General features: G+C 29.4%; 1 protein-coding gene across 4 annotated transcripts in view; it reads right to left on the minus strand.

The window, feature by feature from the left end:
• LOC126772472 (uncharacterized) overlaps positions 1–22454 on the minus strand; it is a 151083-nt gene that overhangs the window by 42262 nt on the left and 86367 nt on the right. For all 4 annotated transcript variants that reach the window (XM_050492871.1, XM_050492875.1, XM_050492855.1 and 1 more), the window contains exon 3: positions 5535–5692. In XM_050492871.1, the coding sequence (XP_050348828.1) occupies positions 5535–5692 (158 nt within the window). The remainder of the gene's footprint in view (positions 1–5534; positions 5693–22454) is intronic.

Here is a 22454-nt window from a genome sequence, read left to right on the forward strand (position 1 = left end):
TATAGAATCATTTTTCCATAATTACGACCGTTAGAAATCATTTCAATATAATGTGTCAGTATGAAATGGCGTTTGATAGTAATGAAGAAAATTCATTGCCTAAATACATACGGTAAATAACGTAAGAAACTGTGCGACTTAAAATCGTATCAGTTAAAGGGAACTAGACGCGTGCCGACTTGAAATATCGTGTGGGCAGATTGTAGAGACATTATCGACGGGGCTGGGCTGCAGAATTAGGGCGACTGTGCACCTGGTATGCTCACTAACATTCCGCTTAGGCAATGTTGAATTGTGAATTATTTTAAACGTATATCTAACAGCTTTATTTATAAATTATGAAAATAAATATATATTTGCAAAGTCGAATCCAAATATATATTTAATATAGAAGAATTACATGTGTTCATTGATAGTTAAAATCGTCATTGGAGGTTAAGTTTATAACAAGAAAATGTGTATAAACAAGAAAATGATAATCTAGGCCACGTTTATATTTGTATGAGTTACGATCACACCAAATTTTTTAGACGTTTGTTACTCCTGATATAAAGTTTTTCGTCACTACACACAAATTACTACCACACACTCATCAGTTATTCTACCGCAAAATAACAGTACTTGGTATTGTTGTGTTCCGGTTTAAAGGGCGAGTAAGCCAGTGTAATTACAGGCACAAGGGACAACATTTTAGTTCCCAAGGTTGGTGGCGCATTGGTGATGTAAGTAATGGTTAACATTTCTTACAATGCCAATGTCTATGGGCGTTGGTGACCACTTACCATCAGCGGCCCATATGCTCGTCCGCCTTCCTGTTCTATAAAAAAAGGCATATGATCTCTGTCATAAATATTATCGTTTTCTTCGTCTATGCTTTTTCCTCTTATATATGTAATTATTATGATAATACTTTATCTTAATAATTACATTAATATTCTTCTATCACATAACATGTAGATTTAACACGGTTAGAGTCAAAACAAAACGAATATGGCTATTCCGCACACAACGCTAGCTATGATAAAAGGGCCATTGAATTCGTGAAGTCACACATAAATAACGTTCCTCGGTTATCAGATACATATTCCAACTTCCCTGACCGTCGGGTCACTTTACACCATTTTTGCACTTACAAGACAATGTAGCTTCCCTCCGTATTGTAAATAGAGCGTTTGTTTACCTAAAACAGAATTTTATTTATCACTAACTTCTAACGCTTGTGTGTATAAAACCGTTTTAGTGCGTGTTGTATTTATTACATTATAAATATAATACAATAGGTTTTCCACAGAATATATTTCGGAGAGTGTGCCCAGGAACTATTTAATTTGGTTCCTCCGTCACCTTTTTACTATAGAACTGCGAGGCATCGTAAAGATCTGCACCCGTACTTAGTTGATGTATCTAAGACACGTACGAAACGATTTGCTTCCTCGTTTCTGATACGCACCGCTAAGATCTGGAATACCCTCCCGACCTCCGTTTTTCCCACCACCTACAATATGGGTACCTTCAAGTCTAGAGTGAATAGGCATCTTCTAGGCAAGCGCGCTCCATCTTAGACTGTATCATCACTTTCCATCAGGTGTGATAACAGCTTGCTTATATACTTAAAAAAAACGATATACACGACAATACAAATTAGATTTTTCATACGCATGTGCAATGAAAATTTATTTTTAATATCAGTTTGTTATAAACAAAAAAGGTGTATTTTTTCAAATACAAGTGAAGTAGCTAAAACTACATCACTTAAAAATGATTAGCTATAATAGTTGTGTATTATTAAGCATAGACCTTTATTTAATTAATGGTTGGGGTGATTAATCTCTGTGTTAAAATTAGAAAAACATTTAAGCGATATTGTGAATGAAAATAATGTTAATGCAAAATTGACTAAAATGGAATACAATTCTATTTTCACTGTTGATTGGAGTGAACGTTAGTCAGCTAACAATAAATAAATCTTCGCGTGTCGCGGTCTAAACGCAAAAAGGCAACAGCACCAGTAAGTCCACTTCCTATAAAACAAAGTCCATTAATTCAAATAAAATTAACGTTGGACCGGCTATTTTCCTATCAGACATCCGTAAACCAGTTCTAATTATTAGAGGGAATGTTCGATCTTTATTGTTTGCGGGAGCTCCTGTACATACATAGATCTGGCTAATTAAATCTGTGTGTAAGGCGGTTTCATTAAAATGGTGAAATTCGTGTGTGTGCATCAGATAGTCGCCGGCTCCGACGTGCAGGACACTTCCTGGTCGGCTGATGGGAGTAATATTGTGCGCAATTGTTTTATATTTTATTTCATGTGACCGGTGATTAATGGAATATGTTAAACTTTTTACTAAAAAGGTAAATCAGTACATAAGTAATTTAAAAATATTTAATTTATTCGTCAACATTTTTTTTATAAAAAGTGTTTTGAATATATAATTTTATTTTACTTATTAAATATACTAACAATTATTCATTTATTTATTTGTAGCTGTTTTTAATAAGAATAATTAATTATTATAAACGTTAATTATAATTAAGCTGTACGTGATAGGACCCAGATTATAAAAAAAAACACGTCATCTAAATTATTGTCCTGTGGTATTGTAGTATAATATAAAATATTTCTAATCTACTCCCCTGTGTTCGTATCGGTTAACGATGAAAATAAATGAAACTACGTCAACACGAACCTACCTCAATGATCTAGCATCCAGTCATTACGCGGCGAGATGCTGTGTTAGCTAAGATGACATCGCATTCACTTCCAATCCTCATGGATTGAATAATGGGGACTTTATTGGAACTGAATTTTTATTGTACAGTCAGGATCAAAAATAACTTAATAAAGAGTGAAGCAGTTAAAAAAATGTACAGTACAATAGGTGTTTAGTACTATATGAACTTTTTGGGAACGACTGTACTAAAGTTTAGCAAATATTTAAAAGTATCATTGAATGATTATTATTTACTTTAAACAGAATGTGTAAGAAGTATAAAAAATATTATATTTCCTGAAGTAATCTGTTTAGTTTTAAATAAAATTATTTTATAAGTACATCTTATTATAAAATAGTATTGGGCATTCGTAAGAAAAAAATTGAGAAAAAATTACAGTAATTTCTTTGTCAAACCTCTTAGTATTATTTATTATAAAAGCACGAGCTTAATTTCAGAAAATTTAATAATCAATCATCGATTCAAAATCACCAAACATAGATATTTATATGTGTAGTTTATAATTGCGAATGCCAGAGATCGAGTCTATTAAAAATTTTATAATAGAAAAAAACGTACGATATTGGTTGCGAAGATTATAAGAAAGTTGACCGTATTATATATGAAATCAATCAAACGGCTGCCAAATGATTATAGTTAGCATGCAAATTTGATGCAATCGTAACTTAATTTTAATTATGTTGAGCAACTAATAAATAATCGAATAAATATTGATGCACGTTCATGCGAAATTGCTTAATTGTTGCTACAGCTAAAACGTATTAAGCATACTCGTGTAACACAAATATGCTGAATAGCGTGTTCTTTCATTGAAAAAGAAAATTATACCTAAATCGACTAAATACATCTTAATTTTTAACTAAGTTTTCTTCGCGGTGTGTTTTTACAGATATTGCAATATATAATATATTCCACAATTATTATTGTCAATTTTTTTTTATATATATGTCACGGATTCAAATGGATTGCCATTTAAATGGCCGCCATTATCGTCCAATATGTTGATTTTATTAAAGCAGTCTGGCGCTGTCCTGAGAGCAAGAAACCAAGAGACCAAGTGTGTCACTCGACAAACGATCACACGCACTACTGACAAATATACCATTATATTTCCATACTTCCATCATTCGGCTGTACACTAAAATATGCACCCATTTTATATTTTTACAACTTGATATCTGACAACCAACCAGTAACCCATAAGATGTCAATCACCTTGTTGTGTTGCTATTCTAATAAAAAAAGTGACGTCGTATACCCGCTTAAATTTATTATCTCTGACATATATTTAAATACAATTTATTCCATTAAATATTTTGTCGATTGATAAACTACGTCTGTTTTTAAATGCTATTCTAAATATAGTTCTAAGGATCATTAATCTTGTTCTAACAGTTTACTTTAAATAAAATGTTATTTATAAATTATAGCTCAATAAAATTTAATGCGACCTTGTTCGCGCGTCGCTGATTCCCTTTTGTCGTAAGTGGCAAAAGTCTTCGAGAACGGAAATCTTACGATTATGTGTAATATATCTTTTAAATCTAATTGTGTAACTTAAAGGTTTATTATGAGTTATTACATATAACTTGTTCTTTTTCAATTACAATAAAGAAAATTTTAACCTATAGTTAACTTTTTTTAACATTCGAATAGATAGGAAGATAAAACTCTCGAGATATGCTCAATCTAGTTCAATTGTGATTTGCAACGCGCTGGCAATTATCACAGCGATAGATTGTGTAATAAGCGCCGTGCTCCATTAAATACAACACTCACCGTTTTAACGAAAGTGGCTTGAATATTATCTTAATATTATACTTGTTGCTTCTAAATATCGGAGTTTTTAAACAAACTTAATGAGTAAAAATTAATTAAAATCAATAGAATAATATTATAATAGTAATGCATTTATATTCTACCGCAAAACAGCAGTACTTGATATTGTTGTGTTCCGGTTTGAAGGGTGAGTGAGCCAGTGTAATTACAGGCACAAGAGACATAAAATCTTAGTTCCCAAGGTTGGTGGCGCATTGTCTATGTAAGCGATGGTTGACATTTCTTACAATGCCAATATCTAAGGGCGTTGGTGACCACTTACCATCAGGTGGCCCATATGCTCGTCCGCCTTCCTATTCTATATAAAAAAAGAAATGCAGCATTGCAATGAAATGCTTGAATGTTTACTTCTTATTATGTCTCTCACTTTGCTTGTTTAATGCAAAGCATAGGTACTATAAAATCGCAACTTGTGAATATTTCAACACACAGTATACTACACGCAAACTACTAGCTGTTAATTTCCAAATTATATTAATATTAAATAACTAACTTTAAACAAAGTCCTGTATAATTTTATACATTCTAAGATCAACGTAATATTATATTTATAATGTCTGCATAAAGCTTGTTCCTGACTAAGCTATCTTGCTAAGTTATTTGTTTCAAAGCGAGCTGATTAAATCACATAATTAGTGCAAATGTAGGGCGACCACGTGCCACGGGCCCGACTTGAGACAGCTCGCGGAGATATTTTGCAATATGAATAAATCATTGTAATAGTTAGCAAAATATAATGTTGTTTCGACCGTAGCTATGTCTATACTTTACAAGCCGGTTTAATTGGGAGCTGTTGATTGTAAATTTATTCGATTGGACTTTACCTGGCCCATGTAATATTTATTAGTACTTCATTATTCAGTACGAAGAACTTAGAAATATAAAATACCTTTGAGGCATGTATAGATGTTTATAATATGAGGCTTCAAAAATAGAAAGTACAAAGATATCCTTACCTCATGCCATCAAATCCATCATCTGAACCGTTGATAGTGAGTACCGGCGCACGCGCATACGCTTTCGCAACCCGCCTGTTCTTTTCAAACACTATCACCTTAGCCCAGATCTCGTCGTCGATCTGTGTCCATTTATCCAGTACTTCCTGTATGTGTTCCTGCGGACAAAATAGATAATTATAAATCTTATTTAAAATAAGAAATACAAGAAAAATATGCAAAATATTTTACTATTATTTCGGGGATAAACTGAATCGACTTACATGTACGAAATTTTAGATAAGGACGCAATGATAGGAAAACAAAAGTAAAGTAAATTAATCCAACAAAAGCTAGTGTTTTCTATATATTATATTAAATTTTGTTATTATTATGTTACAAATCGCCGACGTCATTTAACGCATCCGCTCCTTAATTATGGGAATCGAGTCGTCCCGAAATACGTCAGACATAAATCAAACCAGAATATAATAATAATATTTTGAACAGGTACGGTTTAGTTAGACTGTAAAGTTAAGTCCAAGACGTTAGTTACAAAACGACACCCAAAGCGACCTTGCGTTGTGGTAGGTGTTATATGGAATATTACCACAGTTTAGACATAATCCTGCTGTGGCAACTTCTTGCAATCAGACGACATACTATAGCGTAACGATACGCTCTAGTAAACCACTTCCAACATAGATCATAAAGCTTCAAGGTATGACACATAAAAGGCACAGTTAATTTACGCGTTCCTACATTACTCTGCAGCTTTGGTTACGAAATAATTAATATCAATAACGACGATTTATTTCTACTTTTTTGAATAAGGAATCAATTTTGTTTTTAAAAAATGTATTAAAAAAATAAGATTCTATTGTTGTGCGAAGAAGACGGCATTACGTTGCTCTTACTTGTAATCATATTCAGGACAACACGTAAACAATGTTTTATTTTTACAATTTAAACTGTACTGCATTACTGTTTTAATAAAAACAGTAATACAACCATAACCTTAGTGCCATGATTTTCTATGTCACCACTTTAAACCAGATTTTTTTTTTGTTTTGTTAGAAGGAAAATAAAATATAAGTTACAGAACAAATTTGAAAAGTAAATACTAAAAACGTCTATCGTAAACCTTTTTAAAATATAAACATTACAAAGGATCCATTTGTATAGAAATAAAACAAGTCTATACTTTATTTCTTAATGTTTTTTTTATTTAACTTTTGTTTATGATAACGTAACAAAAAGTTGAGACCCAGAAACAACCCAGGCGTTTTCTTAATGGAAAGGAGTAGCACGTTTATAACGCGAGACCCAAGTTTATATTAAGTTAGAAACTCGAAGTAAGTAAATATAATTGTAGTAAAAATTATTTTATTATAAAAATTATAAATAGCCGATGTACATTATACTGTAATTTATTGTTTTTAATTGTTTTTTATTGTATCAAATATGTAAAACTAAAGGAAAAACGCTATAAAACACGCACGGACACGTATGTGAAGATAGAAATAATAATTTAAAAAAGCACCACCTTGCAGCTTGTTATGAAGACATGAAAAATTACATACTTATATGAGCAAACTATCATGGTGATCTGTATAGTATTGAGATCTATTAATGTCAAAAAGATATACATATATTTTTATATATAAGACTATCACAACCGCGACTTCGGCCGCGTGAAAATCCTTAATAATTTGCCATTTGCCATAACGTACATAATGATTTATTTACACATAAAAAATATTTCAATTATTAGCTGTAGCCTAAAATTGAAAAAAAAAGTTGTTTTGGTTTAGATAATTCACAAATTTAAATATTAACTTAAAAAGAGGCAATTAGTTATTTTGAAATCACACGCTTTAAAATAAAATTCATTTGTATGGATTAGGTTATATCTAACAATTGTTAAGTACGCTTGTAACAAACTAAGACTGGCATCGTCAAAGGAAAATTGTTAACGTAAGTGTAATTATCTAAAACATCAGCCTGCGAATTCAATTGTTTTATCGAATGCAATTTATTGTTTCGACAGTAATATTTTTTGCTTCCCAAACTCTGAGATGAGCTTCACTTTCAATTTTATTTAACAGCTGGAAGCAATATAATTATAATTTTTTATTACAGTTATTATTTGCGGTAAGATTGTGGATTATTGTCATGTATTTTTTTGCTATTTAAAATTATTTATGACAATGAGTATTAGATTTATGAATAAAGTAACTGTATAGTTTAAAAAATAATATGATTATATTATATCAGAATGCGCTGTTGTAAAATTATAATTAGCATTTTAATTTTAAATTTTTAATTAAATATAATTTATCACTAATTTTACAAAAAGTATGGTAAATATTTTCTAAAAAATAGTGATAATTTTTACTCATTTAGTAATAAATAATTATAGGACTACGTAAGTACTTAAATAAAAGGAAAAGCGTATTAATTTTAATACATTTTTATTATTTTCTCTTAACTTTATAGCATAACACTCGAACTTAATAGATACAACAGTTCATATAAGTTACCTTATGATAATAATAAAAATTAATATTTGAATTAAATTAATGTTTGAATGAAGCGCTTCTATTCTATTATTATTGTTATATATATATTATACGTACTAACCTAACCAGACATGAAGGCATATTAGAAGTAAGACTACGAGTACATTGCATTTCTTACAATAGTCATCATACAAAGGGCATATTCGACATAACAAATCGCAGGCACTTTCTCTCCTTCGTTCGCTGAATCAACTTCATTACGTCAAATCATTTCACATTGACATCTATGTTACCTTAGTACTGATAAATATTTTTGCTAATGTATTCCCATCTCAGAATTCCATTTCATTGTGATCTATAAGCTATTTGTGAATAAAGCTCGTTAGTGTCAAGTTTTGTATTTATTCGCATTGAATCAGTCATGCTCGATCACTGCTCTGATTTATGTATTGCTTTTTATTCGTTCAGCTTAAGTATGTGAATTGTATTTTATAGTAATTCTATTTATATCAGGCTACCTTAAATGCAACCTGTTTTTGATCGGCTAAAGAGTCATCAGTGAATCTTTAAAATAGATTAAAATAGATTATTTTTATAGAATTATATTTTTACGACTTTATGTTTAAATTTCATTTCGGGAGAACTGGTTATACAATTCTGTGGCTTTTTTCGAATGACAATTGTTTTAAGGTACTCTATTAGGGCATAATCTACATATAAAATTAAATGTTATATTATTAAACGTTTTGAATACTGTGTAACTTGTAATTTATGTTTTTTTAACATTCCTAGCAATGTCTGTTTTTATGAAATTACTAATATTTCTATTTACCCCTCTAATTAAGCGCACAATTGTCTTAGGAGTGGGGACGATAACAGCCGAACGGATCAGGATTGAACCAGCGACTTTTACATCGTTAGGTCCATAAACCATTGCGCTATTGACGTTTCTAACGCTTCTGACGTGTACATTTCAATTAGGAAACTATTTGAAATATAACTTAACGTGAATATTACTTATTATTTTACTGGTGGTAGAGCTCTGTGCAAGCTCGTCTGGGTAGGTACCACCCACTCATCAGATATTTTACCGCAAAACAGCAGTACTTGGTATTCATGTGTTCTGGTTTGAAGGGTGAGTGAGCCAGTGTAATTACAGGCACAAGAGACATAACATCTTAGTTCCCAAGGTTGGTGGCACATTGGTGACGTAAGCGATGGTTAACATTTCTTACAAAACCAATGTCTATGGGCGATGTTAACCTATTTAACCTAACTTACAATCAGGTGGCCCATATGCTCGCCTTCCTATTCTATATATAAAAAAATATATTATACATATTTGTATTTCCTATTTTAGTTAATAAAATAGTAATATCACGAATAAAAGAAAGCAGATTTCGATATTAAAAATCCCTATACATAATACGTTACGTTACGTTTTTTAATTTCAATAAAATCTAATAAAAAATCTTTCGATTCATAATGAACGGTAATAAAAACGGTTTGGTGTTGATCAAGGCCTACCACAACTCGGTGGGACTTATCTCATTAATATTTTATTATTCATATGCATTCTTTAAATTGCTTTAATGATATATTGTAATTTTTAATTAGAACAAATCTTCGTGGGGTTTTATGAAGCGGAATGAAATATGTCATGGTTTCATAACTTTTTTTAAATATTATTAATGCAAAAGTTTACGTATTTGAATGTTTTATATTTAATCCTGCTTTATTGGGTGGATTACTGCATTGTAATATTTTCTAAGGAAATTTATTGTGTCTGAAAATGTTATACACCCTATGTTATATAATATAATATTATTTATAAAACAAAAAGAAAAGTAACAGCCTATAAATGACCGACTACTGGATAAGGGTCTTTCTCTTCCTTTGAGGATAAGGTTGGAGCTTATTATAATATATTCTTTGCCCTCGTAATTATTATTTTTTACTAATCCTTTACATCTAGTTTCCTATAAGGATTGATATATACATTAAGGATAGACAGGATAGAGGTGTGTATAATAATATATATAATTAAGAACTTATTAAAAAACGACGTCTCTATTTACACTTTTCTAAAATTTATTTAACTTTATCGTTTCTAAATAATTGTATGGTACAAAAAACGGACGTAAAGCCATCTAGACATACCATTTATAATTTTTCGCAGGAAAAACGCGTTACGTGTTTCCCTCACGTGAACAGTGGTGGGGTATGTGGGGCTCACCGGTGTCCAAGGCGCCGAGTGCGCCCCGAACATCGAAATACCCACTAAAAAACCAGCAGTACCCTTTCGCACCACGGGATCGCTTTCGCATGCTACCGTGAAATCTAGACATACCAAAGTCAACCTTTGGGCTAGACGGATATTCATTTTGACGGTAAATGCTTAAAAAACTAATAAATTAAAAAAATAAAATAAAAGAAAAACGCTTTTGTCTCTGTCAGCTTATGAAACTTTTTGTAAGCATATCGTCACAAAGATGAATTTCAAATACATACCTACAGATCCGCTACAAACATTGCAAGGCGTTAAGTCATCATATGACAAACATATTTGCAATCCATATTATAATCGTAATTAAAACCAATTATTATCATTAGCAATTGTATTTCGTAATAATAATTTTATATTTATTAAATAAAAATAAGAAGAAAAAATACGGTTTCAACTTTATTGATTTCGGAATTTACTTTTTGTGCATATACCCCTCGTTAAGCCTCACCCTGAAATCAAGGATGTTGAATGTCCAATTTAGTCACTTTTTTGTCGGCCAGAGATGTCATACGACAGCACAAAAAGAGCTTATATACGAATATTGTCTCTGAATGATTTCTTGATTGATAAAGTTGTTTAAAGTGCTAGATGCGGGCTTATCCTTATTCTAGGAAACTGTTCTTAGAATAGAATAAGAAATAGATTATCACAGACTGTTGTGACTGACCTAAAATATTTTTTTTAATTATATAAATAAGGAACTACGAATTCATTAAGACTGTGTAAATATATAGTAAATAAACTGAGAGCAGGCGCGCTACATCCTAGACCGTGACTATGCTTAAGATCAGGCAAGTCAACGGTCAAGCGCTTGCCTATTAACTGTAAAAAAAACTAATAATAATACACATAACTGGTATATTTTTTTTAACGTTTACAACAAGTAATATAGAGTCATTTCGCAACTATTCATGTATAAAATCAAAGAAAATAAATGTTAGACAAAACCCCCAAAATGTTGAAGTCACAATCTTGCAAAACCCGTAACATTTGAAGAAACCTTTTTGTCCCAAAAAAAGAATAAATTCAAGACGAGTGAGGACATTTAAATCTGCTAAAAAGGACATGATTTTAGAAGTAAGAGATAATCTTGTATACTTTAGAAGTATAACCTTTTTCGAAAAAAACTGGTCCGGTATCTGTAGTTTATTTAAAGATTCAACAATATTTTTATTTTTGTGACGTTTTTATTTATTTTTGTAATTTCAAATCCATTCTAAGGTTCAGGTAATGGTTATATATATTTTAAAAAATAAAGTAAAGTAATAAATACTATTTAAATAAAATCCTCCTCATATTGTAAAAATATTTTATTTGTGATTTGTTAAATTTGGATTTTTTTTATATTCACTATAAAAAAGCTCAGTTACAATGATTAAATGATTAGGCAATAGTGAATGCTAGTGCTAATAACTGTGCGACACAATCGACATTCAGAATAAATGAATAAAATACCTTCCATATAAGGCAAGGACGTTAGAGGCAGTTGATGTATTTAAAAATAGGATAAGTTTTTCCAATATGATTTAATAGAAATAAAATAACGTATTATTGGTATTATAAGTTATTTCTTTATATTCAAAGACGTACAAACTAACTTTTAATAGACTGTGATTTTTTGAACTTTTATTCCTTTGCCATTAAAATCCCATTATTATTCCATTTCAAGACTATAATTTAGTAGCGCTTAGTATCGGTATTTGTAAATTCCAAGTAATACAAACATTTTTTTCCAATTCCTTTATATATTACGTATATTCCAAATATACGAATTCATCAATATTGAAAGAAACGACATGCTTATATTGTTATTTATATCTGACATTAAATATTTGAACTTATTAACAACATAAACATATTAATGTTTGAGTAACTTTAACGTAAATATTCTAAATTTAAAAATGTTATCAAAAGTTAAAATACTACATCACTTGAAGCCGCGGCTATCAAATTGTCGAATATTGGCTTTGAAAACATAACTTAAATGATAACAAACCTTAATTAAAGCTTGCACGCAACAGATAAAATATTCATCACAAAATTACGTTCAAAGTATGTTAACAAAGAGTTTTTATTATAAAAAGTAATTCATAACAAAAAACGCTGTTCTATATGAAGAAGAATAGAAATGTAATTATGTACATATGTTTCTACACACCTGTAGGTTGTACTTTCCGCATTCTTAAAATGCATTGTTAGTGACAATTAAATATGAACCTTTAACCATTGCAACTAGGTCTAATTTAATCAACTTAGAGGTTTCGAATGTTGCTCTACATATACAAACAGTTAAATGAAGGCCTTGTGGTCAAGTTTCCGTAATGTTCTTGTATTAGACTAGTCCTGATGAAGAATGCTGTCAACATGAATATGTATAACTTTAATTTGAACCTTATGTTTTAGTATATAAGGTTTTCGGATGGAGGATGACTAAGAATTTTTATTCATTTATGTTCTCATACGAATTGTAACAGTATTTTTGTGTCCTATCAAACTTTTGTTATTAACTGTTTGTGTTAAAAAAATGCACACATTTTAAAGAAAGTCATATTGGTTGTTTTGTGTTTATTAATGAAAACATGTATGTATGTAGGAAGGACTGCATACGCATAAACACAGACCATCATATGTGTGCACAAGGTGAATTCGAAATTCAAACAAATGGGTAATCTATACGTCATTAACACTCATTACTTTAAATGATTCTAAAATTGATTTTAATAATTATTTTTATATAGTTTGTAAATCCAAAAATTGTAAAGGCACTGTGAATCAAATTATACCAAGCTGTCATATTAAATAGAAAAACTCTCAAACTTATTACAGTTTAAAGCTGATAAAAAGTTAAACATACAAACATATTGACCAGACCTCTGGACCTGCATTTAAAGAATTAGGTCTTATTAGGTCCCTTAGGTCCCTAATAACCTGCTGTGTTACCTGTGTGTGTGCAAGATTTAAACATCTTTACAATATATATTATAATCATTGAACTATTTGACATCGATGGGTTTTTACCGCCATGTTTAATCAGTAGTCGTTAATATATTAACTTATATTAAGTAGTATCGGATCGGACACTTTTGAAAAATCAGCGAGGCGTTTTGAAACGGATAAAATTTCAAATGCTATAAGTTCAAGGTAAGTCAAAATCGGTTGAAAATATGCAGGCTTTGTATTCACAATTATTACAATTCCGTAGTATTGTTCATCTGGTATCGATTAAATATATAAACATACACTTTCGAAGTCACATTACAATACAATTTATATATTACGAACAATTTATTTGTTTTGAAATTGAATGCGTACACTGTTTATTTGTCTATATTTTTTACTGTTAATTAGCATACAGAAGTATATAACAGGATATTTAAAATTTTGCTTCAACTCAAAATATTATGATTAAATCTATCACCAATTAAAAAAAAATATCTCTTGAAATTATATTCCGAAGTTTCACCTAAAGGAATGCCGCGCCGATTTGAATAAAACTTTGGACCCATCCTACAACAATGAATTTAAATTAGTCTAAATAACATGTCACCATAAATTGAGTTGCTATCTAAAATTAAATCTTATTGTTTTGAATATATAGCAAATTGGCGTCGAACATATGTAGTTTGACATTTCTATCGAAAAAAAGTATATTTTAACAAATTAATAGCTGACCTTTTAAAATTATAAAATAAACCACTCAAATTTTTAAAATATGTATATTTTTTTTATTTTATAATATATAAATATTCATTTACCCTTATTTCTGTTTTTTAAATTAAAATTATAACAATACAACAATCTTATTTTATCCGCGTATTTTGGACTTAAAAAAGATTTAGTTAATAGTTTTAGAAATATTAAAAGAACTTAAATTATTAATTTTTTATTTTATCAAATTAATTGATTTAAATGATCGATAACTATCTTATTTTTTGTAACAGTATGAATGACTTAAATTATTAAATTAGGCAAAATAGAGCTATGCAGTTTTTCAATAAGAAAATTAACGAATTATACGTTACCATTAACTTATTGTCATTATTATTATTTACTAATGGGGTTTCACTTGCCAATTGTGAAGACAAGATTATGATGTTTCAATCAATTCAATCTTTTTGAAACCTGATGAGTATTTAAAAAATTATGTTCATTCATTACATTCATTTTTCACTTGATGAAACCTTCGAAGTTTTACTCAAAAATCTGTTTAACTATTAAAACATAAATAAGTTATATTGTTTTTCTAATAGCAATTTATTTATTAGTTAGCAGAGACACATTCACAGAACTGTAACAAAATAAGGAAATCGAAAGTTTTCAAACGCTAATAAACGTTAAATGCAAGAAACATTTCTCTACTTTACAAAAGTCGATATTTGTAATTAAATAATAATCAATAAATCGAGAAATAATTTCGTCTAATATTTCGAATTTGTTCTAGCTAGCCTTGCCTTGCTAGTTTAGAAATCAGTCCAGTTGTCTAGTCATTTCTAAATCGAAACATAAGTGAAAACAGCTATACATAATACATATGTATTGTTTATAACGTATACCTATGTATGTCTGTTCTGAACTAGTTTTTTTCTTATCATTGATATGGTGTGATATTATCTCATGCAGTGAAAGTTTCTACTCTTAATTCACCATACTCTTATTTTGTACATTAAGAAAGCGTATAAATATGATAGGCAAAAAAATATTTTCTCTTTATGTATCAATGTTCATGTACATTACATCTGATATCTTCAGATAGTTTAAGAAATATTCGTTTTAAAATGTAGAGGTGCATTAATAAAGATTTTTTATTTTATTTCAAGAGAAACACTGCTCATCCTTCAACTTAGCAGTCTAGCACACGAAGGCAAATACATGAGGTTATGTACGCTTCTGAGGTTAAAAAAACGTGTCTCATATGAAACCATTTAATAATATACATATACTAAACATTTTAGCTGACCTCGGGCGAAAGCGTGGTAACTATTGTTATTATATTTAAATAAAATTTTAATCACAATGTTGCGCTAATTAATCGACATTTAACTAATGAGTTATATTGATGTACTGAATTTTATTGCAGCAAATCATATGCCATAAAATATTAGTTTATCAATTAATGCAAGTAATTAGAAATGTGATTATTCTTTTATCATAACTAGTAGCACATTTAACTGTTACCATTTTTTATGACATTCAAAATACCAACAAGACGATTTATAAATATAAATAATAACTTTAAATAACAATAAAATCGTTGAATTAATATAAGACTTGGAAGTAAATATGTAAATAAATGACCCCTGGCTTCGTCGCTTGATCGCCGTTCACCAACCGACATACCGCCTTAAGGCCAACAAGGGATGATCAAGGCTGCTCTATTTGCTATTTAAATGTATTCATTAATCGTTGTTTAACAATTCATAAATGGAATTTCTATAAATTATTTATATCCATAAAGACATTTCAATAAACCTTCGTATTTTTGCTCTTTATGTTTTTTTAAAAATAATTTAAAAATCGAAGATTCAGTTCATCAGTCAAAAATAACAGAACTTTTTACTCTGCTTTTCTTTTTTAAATAAAACCTCTACGGTCTTCGACGGAAATAACATCGTTCATCATAACTTCGATGTAAAAAAACAGTCGTGTCCAAGCAATAAGAAAACCAAGATTAGTTAAGTCATTAATTACATCTTTTGTAACACCGTTCAAAACAACCGACAACTATTCACGAACATTCCTCAAGATTTGACGTTAACAGGTGTTATTCCTTTACAACTGTCTTATGAACTGACACCATCATTTGAATGATGTATTATTCAGTTTATATTAGTTCTTAAATCAAAGTGATAGGGTTTAGATTTGCATGTAAATATATACACTTCCAATCGTGTAGAACATGAGTGACATAGTGTAACAGACAGTGTATGTGAAACGAAGTCCACGTGCTCAAGTTTTGATGGATAGATTGTTAGAAAGTAAATCAGAGCCGTTAAGAATACCTTGCTTGATAAGAAAATAAGCTTATATATCTCAGCAATATAATTCGCATTTAAAATTTGGACTTTAATAATATACGACCTTATTTATTTAAACGACCACTATATGTCGTATTTTATTTAAAGAGCAATTTAATTTTTTCAAGATAGTATATTATCGTACAGAATGTTCAGCTAAATAATTATGAGATTTTCTTAGTGATGTAACAGCTTATGGCAGTAAGATGGAAATGTGTCAGTTTATCTCAATGGTGTAAGCATACGACCTGCCATATCGTGTGAAAATCAACGTGCATGAACCGCATGCGGACACGCTCGTGAAAGCCTAAGGTTATTACGTAAAAAGTTGGGGCCATTTAACAGCACTGCGAACCGTAATTTCGCACATTGTCAAATTACTAAAATACAATACTAAATTGATTTTCGGAATTCCAACCAAAATAATTTACGAAGATATTTTAAAGTGGTTGAAATAAACGGTTCCAGAATTGTTCTTAAATCCGGTACGTTCAGTTGTATTCGTTTTCGTTGAAGTTTCTAAGGAAAAATAAGCAATGTTTTATTTCATTGAACTAATATGTGAAAAATATACAAGTAAAGTAAAGCCGATACAACAATTTACACAGCAAACCGTACAAAAAATCGACAAGTGATGTAAAGTATCCGCTATTTTTTTGCATGCATTGCTAGATCAATTCAAAGGGCAATAGAAAATGAACTTTAAACGAAGACACTGAGAGATCGTTATGGCATGATAAAATATCGTTTATGATAAAGCTGCAGAACGAGACAGGTGCGCAAAATAGAAAGTTGTTCGCTTCCTGGTCACCAGTTCGCCTCGTCGTATGGCGTGTGGCCGCGGCTTTATTCTCACAAGGACATAGCAACAAAGTTGCTAATTCGACATTATTTAAATTCGAAGCCTCTTTAGTTAAGGCTTTGTAATATAACTGAATACTCAAACACCAGTATTGTTGTCATGTAACACTTGTTCACACATACACTAGCTTAAGGAATGCAAATTATCTTTCTATTATTTTAAGCTATCAATATTTATATATTATTTCATTATTCGCAATAACTTCTAAATATAATAATATTAATATAATGTGTATTATAATATGCTTATAACGTTGCTATTTCAAATATTTAATAATTTTACTACACGGCAGTGAAACGAAAGGAAGAGTTGGGATCTGAGATAAACGACTTTCACTGCAGACGCTAAAAAGTGAAACTGGAATGAGCGGGCGCAAGCCAAATTACTGCATGGCAAATTTCAAATTTCGAAGGAATAAATTGAAAATAACTTTATTAAATATTTCCCAAAAATGAAAAATTAAATGAGCACTTAATTTTGAATATAGAATGCTATTAATTCTTATTTAATAATAATAATAAATAATTGAATATTTGAAGTTGATTCGAAACTTCACTATTAATAAAAGTTATATATTTGTAAGGTGAAACAACTGTCGCAAACGGACAACAGTAACTTTGTTTGAAGGTCATTTTAATAATAAATAGCAGAAAAGGATGAATAAAGCACAAAGAAAAAGAATGAAATCGTATATTCTGAACATTTAGAGATTTTTAAGGAAAAACTTGATTGGTCTAACTTTATTCCTATATCTTATAGATTTTGTAGAAGGTACGTTAGGTACTACGTATTAATGTACTTTATTAATGTATCAATAGATTATGTGAGTAATTAGGAGAGGCGATAAATATGAATTAATTGAAAAAAAGCAGTCCAAATTGATCATTATCATTATTATTATTTTCCCTTATAAAAACTTGTAAAGTAACAAGCTGTTGATAGTGTCTCAATATCAACTCGCGCCATTTTTTTTTGAGTTCGAATAAATATGTCACTTCATTATTTTCCATAAAAAGTGATTTATAAATTTCATAACTATTGCGCTGCGAATCATAGGATATATATTGAGTGTATTAAAAATATTATGATATAGTTTATGAAAATAACCATGATATTTCATTCTTAACCCTTAATATAATGCAAATAATAAATATAATAAAAACAAGCTTTACATTGCATATAATCTTTTAAAATAACGTAAAATCTCCTAAGTGCTTATTTTATTGAAGTAGTTTTTTGTTTTTTTTTTTTGTCAATAAAATACCATTTTATAAAAATTATTACACTGTAATGTATTTATCACAACTCTTTTGGAACTTATGTTACCTTTGTCTTTGTCCTTTTAAAGATTATATTTTTTTACATTTCGAATTGTAATAAAATCGGTCTAACTAAAAATTATCAGAAGAAAATAATAATTTTTGATATTTATTTTTATTATATCTTAAAAGAAAAGGAAAAACAATCTCAAAATTTAACATAACAAGCTTTTGCGTGCAAAATAAAATTTCTTTTTATGTTTTATTGATTTATAAATCGTTTAACCTTGAAACGTAAGAAATAAACTGATATGAGTTTTTGCATAGTCATATTTCGAGTTAAGCCGATGGAGTTTAGGTTACTCAAATTTTTAAATAATTATCGATATACCGATAACCCATGTCAAACTTGTCCTGGCAAAAATTAAACGGATGTTGACACCGTGGGATAAAATCTTAAAACAAACATTATGTTTTTTGTTAATATATCATATAATTATCATATCCCGTCAAACGTCAAACTAACATGTGTCAATATAATACAAATTAAGCTCATGAAAATTCATCGATCATACGATTCATATGTTTGAATCAGCTAGCCATCTTTGAAAATAAATAATATGTATACTTTAAATATTTGGTGCGACAAAAAATAGCGTGCCATGCTCTGTAAAATGTTAAAAAATTACTAAACTGGTATTTCTTAGCGATCCTTAATGTAGAAAAATGTAAGCGTAGCGTCATTTCTGACATACAAGGGTCATCAAAACTTGCCGGATGTGGGGAGGTCCACGCTCGTTCGTGCAAGGACATTACAAATGCCCCTAGTTCCCACATTATTAAGGTCATCAGAACAAGGATGGTTGGATATAAATACTTTGCTGCACGATTCGCTTTGGGATATTTTAAGAAAACGCTTAAATATTTTCTGTTACATTAATAAATTAAGTTTTATGCTAATTAAATTTAATTATTAATTTTTTAACTACTGTAACACTATTGTAAGTACAAAAGGTCCTTATGTCAAATGCCATATTTTACAAAAAAACATATTAAAATGATTAATTGGTTTAATTTCCATGATACAAAGGACTATATTTAAAAATATAAAATAGTCAGAAACATAACTAATGTAAATTGTGTATAATATTGATTTAACAGATTGTCATATTATATTTAGTCATAATTTTTGGTATTTTTAAACTTATGTCGAGATTTTGTCGTTTAATGGAACGGATTATGGCTTGCAACATAAGATGTCAATTCTTTTGATTAATGTTTATTGTGTACGATTGTACGAGACGTTGTAATCCAGTCTCAGGCATACAGAATCATTAATATCTACAACCTTTTCTAGCGATTACACACATGCAGCTAAATACCAATAGAACAGCAGCGGCTGTTATTTCGAAAGAAGATGTTTAGGCTGAATGCATAATACATGTGCACATATTTAATATAAAAACATTAAAAAAATTGACCTTTAGTTTCAGATAAAAATTCGTAAAGCTACATTATTGAGCGAAGCAGAAAATTGGTAATTAGACATATTAAAGTACATTCATTGTGGTTTGAGGAATGAAGTGACAAAAAGCCGTTGTCAATATGTCTTATGATCGTTAATAGAAGGGAACAATAACCATAACCACAGGTATAAGTGATAAGTACTTTAATAACTATCATTGCAAAATAAGCTTTATTTTCAAATAATTAAGGGACACAATTTTTTACATTAACGACCTAACTACAAGTAACAACGTAATCTTTGCTTGCGGCATTTTCTTTCAATCATCGAAATGTCAAATGGTGACCTATGACGCTTTGCCACTTGTCTTGCATTGTAACTGTTACTATGTATCGTGGTCGTTAAGTTAAGGCTTAAATATAGTAATGAGATATTGGTAATTTGCATACTTGTTTTGCAATCATTGTGTGTTATCATATTTACACAGAAGATTTAGTTTATGGATTATGACGTATGTAGGTAACTTTTTTTTCAACTGTACTGTTAATAATCTGTACTCCACTCGGTAAATTGATTGTTTTTTAATTTTGATTTTTTATTTTTCTCTATTGTGTATCATGTATGTTAGAAGATACTTGGGTTTTTTGGAGGAGAATGTATATAGATACCTCATGATCTAATAAGATTCTAGGAATATTTTACTGAAAAGGCTGACGTCATCATGTTTTAAAAATGTTATAGCGATGTAGCTAACATATAATGATATCACATAAAAAACTAAGATAATTATAGACTGCGAACTATAAAGATACAAATATTATAACGCGAATAAACTAATAATATAAATTGAAAGTTAAGTCAATATAAAGGCCAAAGTTCGCTCATCAAATGGTACGAATCAAATGATTGCAGAACTAACTGACGAATGCTATTTCCGTTACGGCGATTCCACTAACCGTTTAAAAATAATATATTAATATTGATTTGATTTCAATACATATTGTTATTATTAACTTCAAATGTGTAATAAGGTTACATTTTATCATGTTTTTTTATAAAACATTGATTAAAGTTAATTGTACATTAATACTAAAAACAAACTTTAGTTCGTTATTAAAAAAAAGTTTTTTTTATTAAGTAATGCAATATATTTGATTAAAAGGCTGTTTATATTATGTATTGTAATATACAATATATATTTGGCACGTTGTTTGTAAAACGTATCAAGATTATTTATTTTATATACATAATATTATTATTTATTTTAACTAGGTTATACTTAAAATGTTTCTAGAACGCAAACAAAACCTTACCGTTTATATCTTATGAGGTTGTACCTAATAGAAGTTTTTGCGAATCACGTCATAGCAAAAAAAATAACAAGTGTACGTAAAACTTAGTTTCACTTTCGGCACGCATCACGCGGGTGAGGTCGTTGGTACCATATTTAACATATATTGTCATTGAATTATAAACCTTATCGCATTAATTTTAGAAGCTAAGCTTTAAAAAAATTTCCAAGACAGTCGTGATTTCTGTGTAATTAAACGATCCAAGCCCCGGTGGAGATGAGAAATGTCAGTTCTATTACGTAAAGCGAATTTGAACCAAACTGCTTATGATTTTCGTTACCTTCGATTGAATTGATAACTGTTCATTTTATAATATAAGGTAGCGAAACTGATTCGTTGTGGTTGTTTTCGACATATTTCATTTTAAAGTTCAGACAATAATTTCGTACCATACAAGAGGTCAGGAAATACATTAATCCTTATAGGATAAATAACTTTTTTTTATAGTAACGTCTGTTTTTTTTTCTTTTATTCGTTCTTATTATTTTTGTAAGATTTGTAAGACTGTGTAAAATTATTAGCGAGTTTAAACTTGGTTTTAGTTAAAACATAGTCTAAAAAAGACCAAATTTTAACTTTTTTATATCTTTATGTTTGAGTACATGACGTGTTTGTTAGTAAATATTAAATAAATTAATAAAAAGGCACAGAATTAAACCGCAATTGGGCCGCAAAGCCCAGTAAATTTATATGATATATTTAATTAAATGATCTAGTGCATCAACAAGATAATTTGATAAATACTAAATGCACCAAATAAAAAATTAAAATGTTCCAATCAGTTGATTCTTCAATCGTTAGTTTTGCTTATCATATTGTCAGTAAGGGTTTGTACAATAAATATAGAATAATTAAATATAAAAGTAGCTCAAAACTGAAATTTGCAAAGTAATCTGACGCCATACGTCGGATTAGTACAAATTTGTTTGAAGTAGAATAGATTATTGTTATTGCTTACTTTTTGAATATTAAATAAGAAATTCAAAGATTTCCTAATATAAACTTTATATATTGAGTCAGGGTGAGGCTTCTTGCAATGTGTGAAAAACTTGTAAGCTGTATTAATACTAGATACGAATTTTATTATGAAATACTTGTTTTAAATACTAATTTATTTAGTATTCAATTAATTTATACCGGTATTACTGCTAAATACATATATTAAATGAAGTGTTACGCA

The sequence above is a fragment of the Nymphalis io genome, chromosome 1 (genome assembly GCF_905147045.1).
Source record: "Nymphalis io chromosome 1, ilAglIoxx1.1, whole genome shotgun sequence".
NCBI classification, from domain to species: Eukaryota; Metazoa; Arthropoda; class Insecta; order Lepidoptera; family Nymphalidae; genus Nymphalis; species Nymphalis io.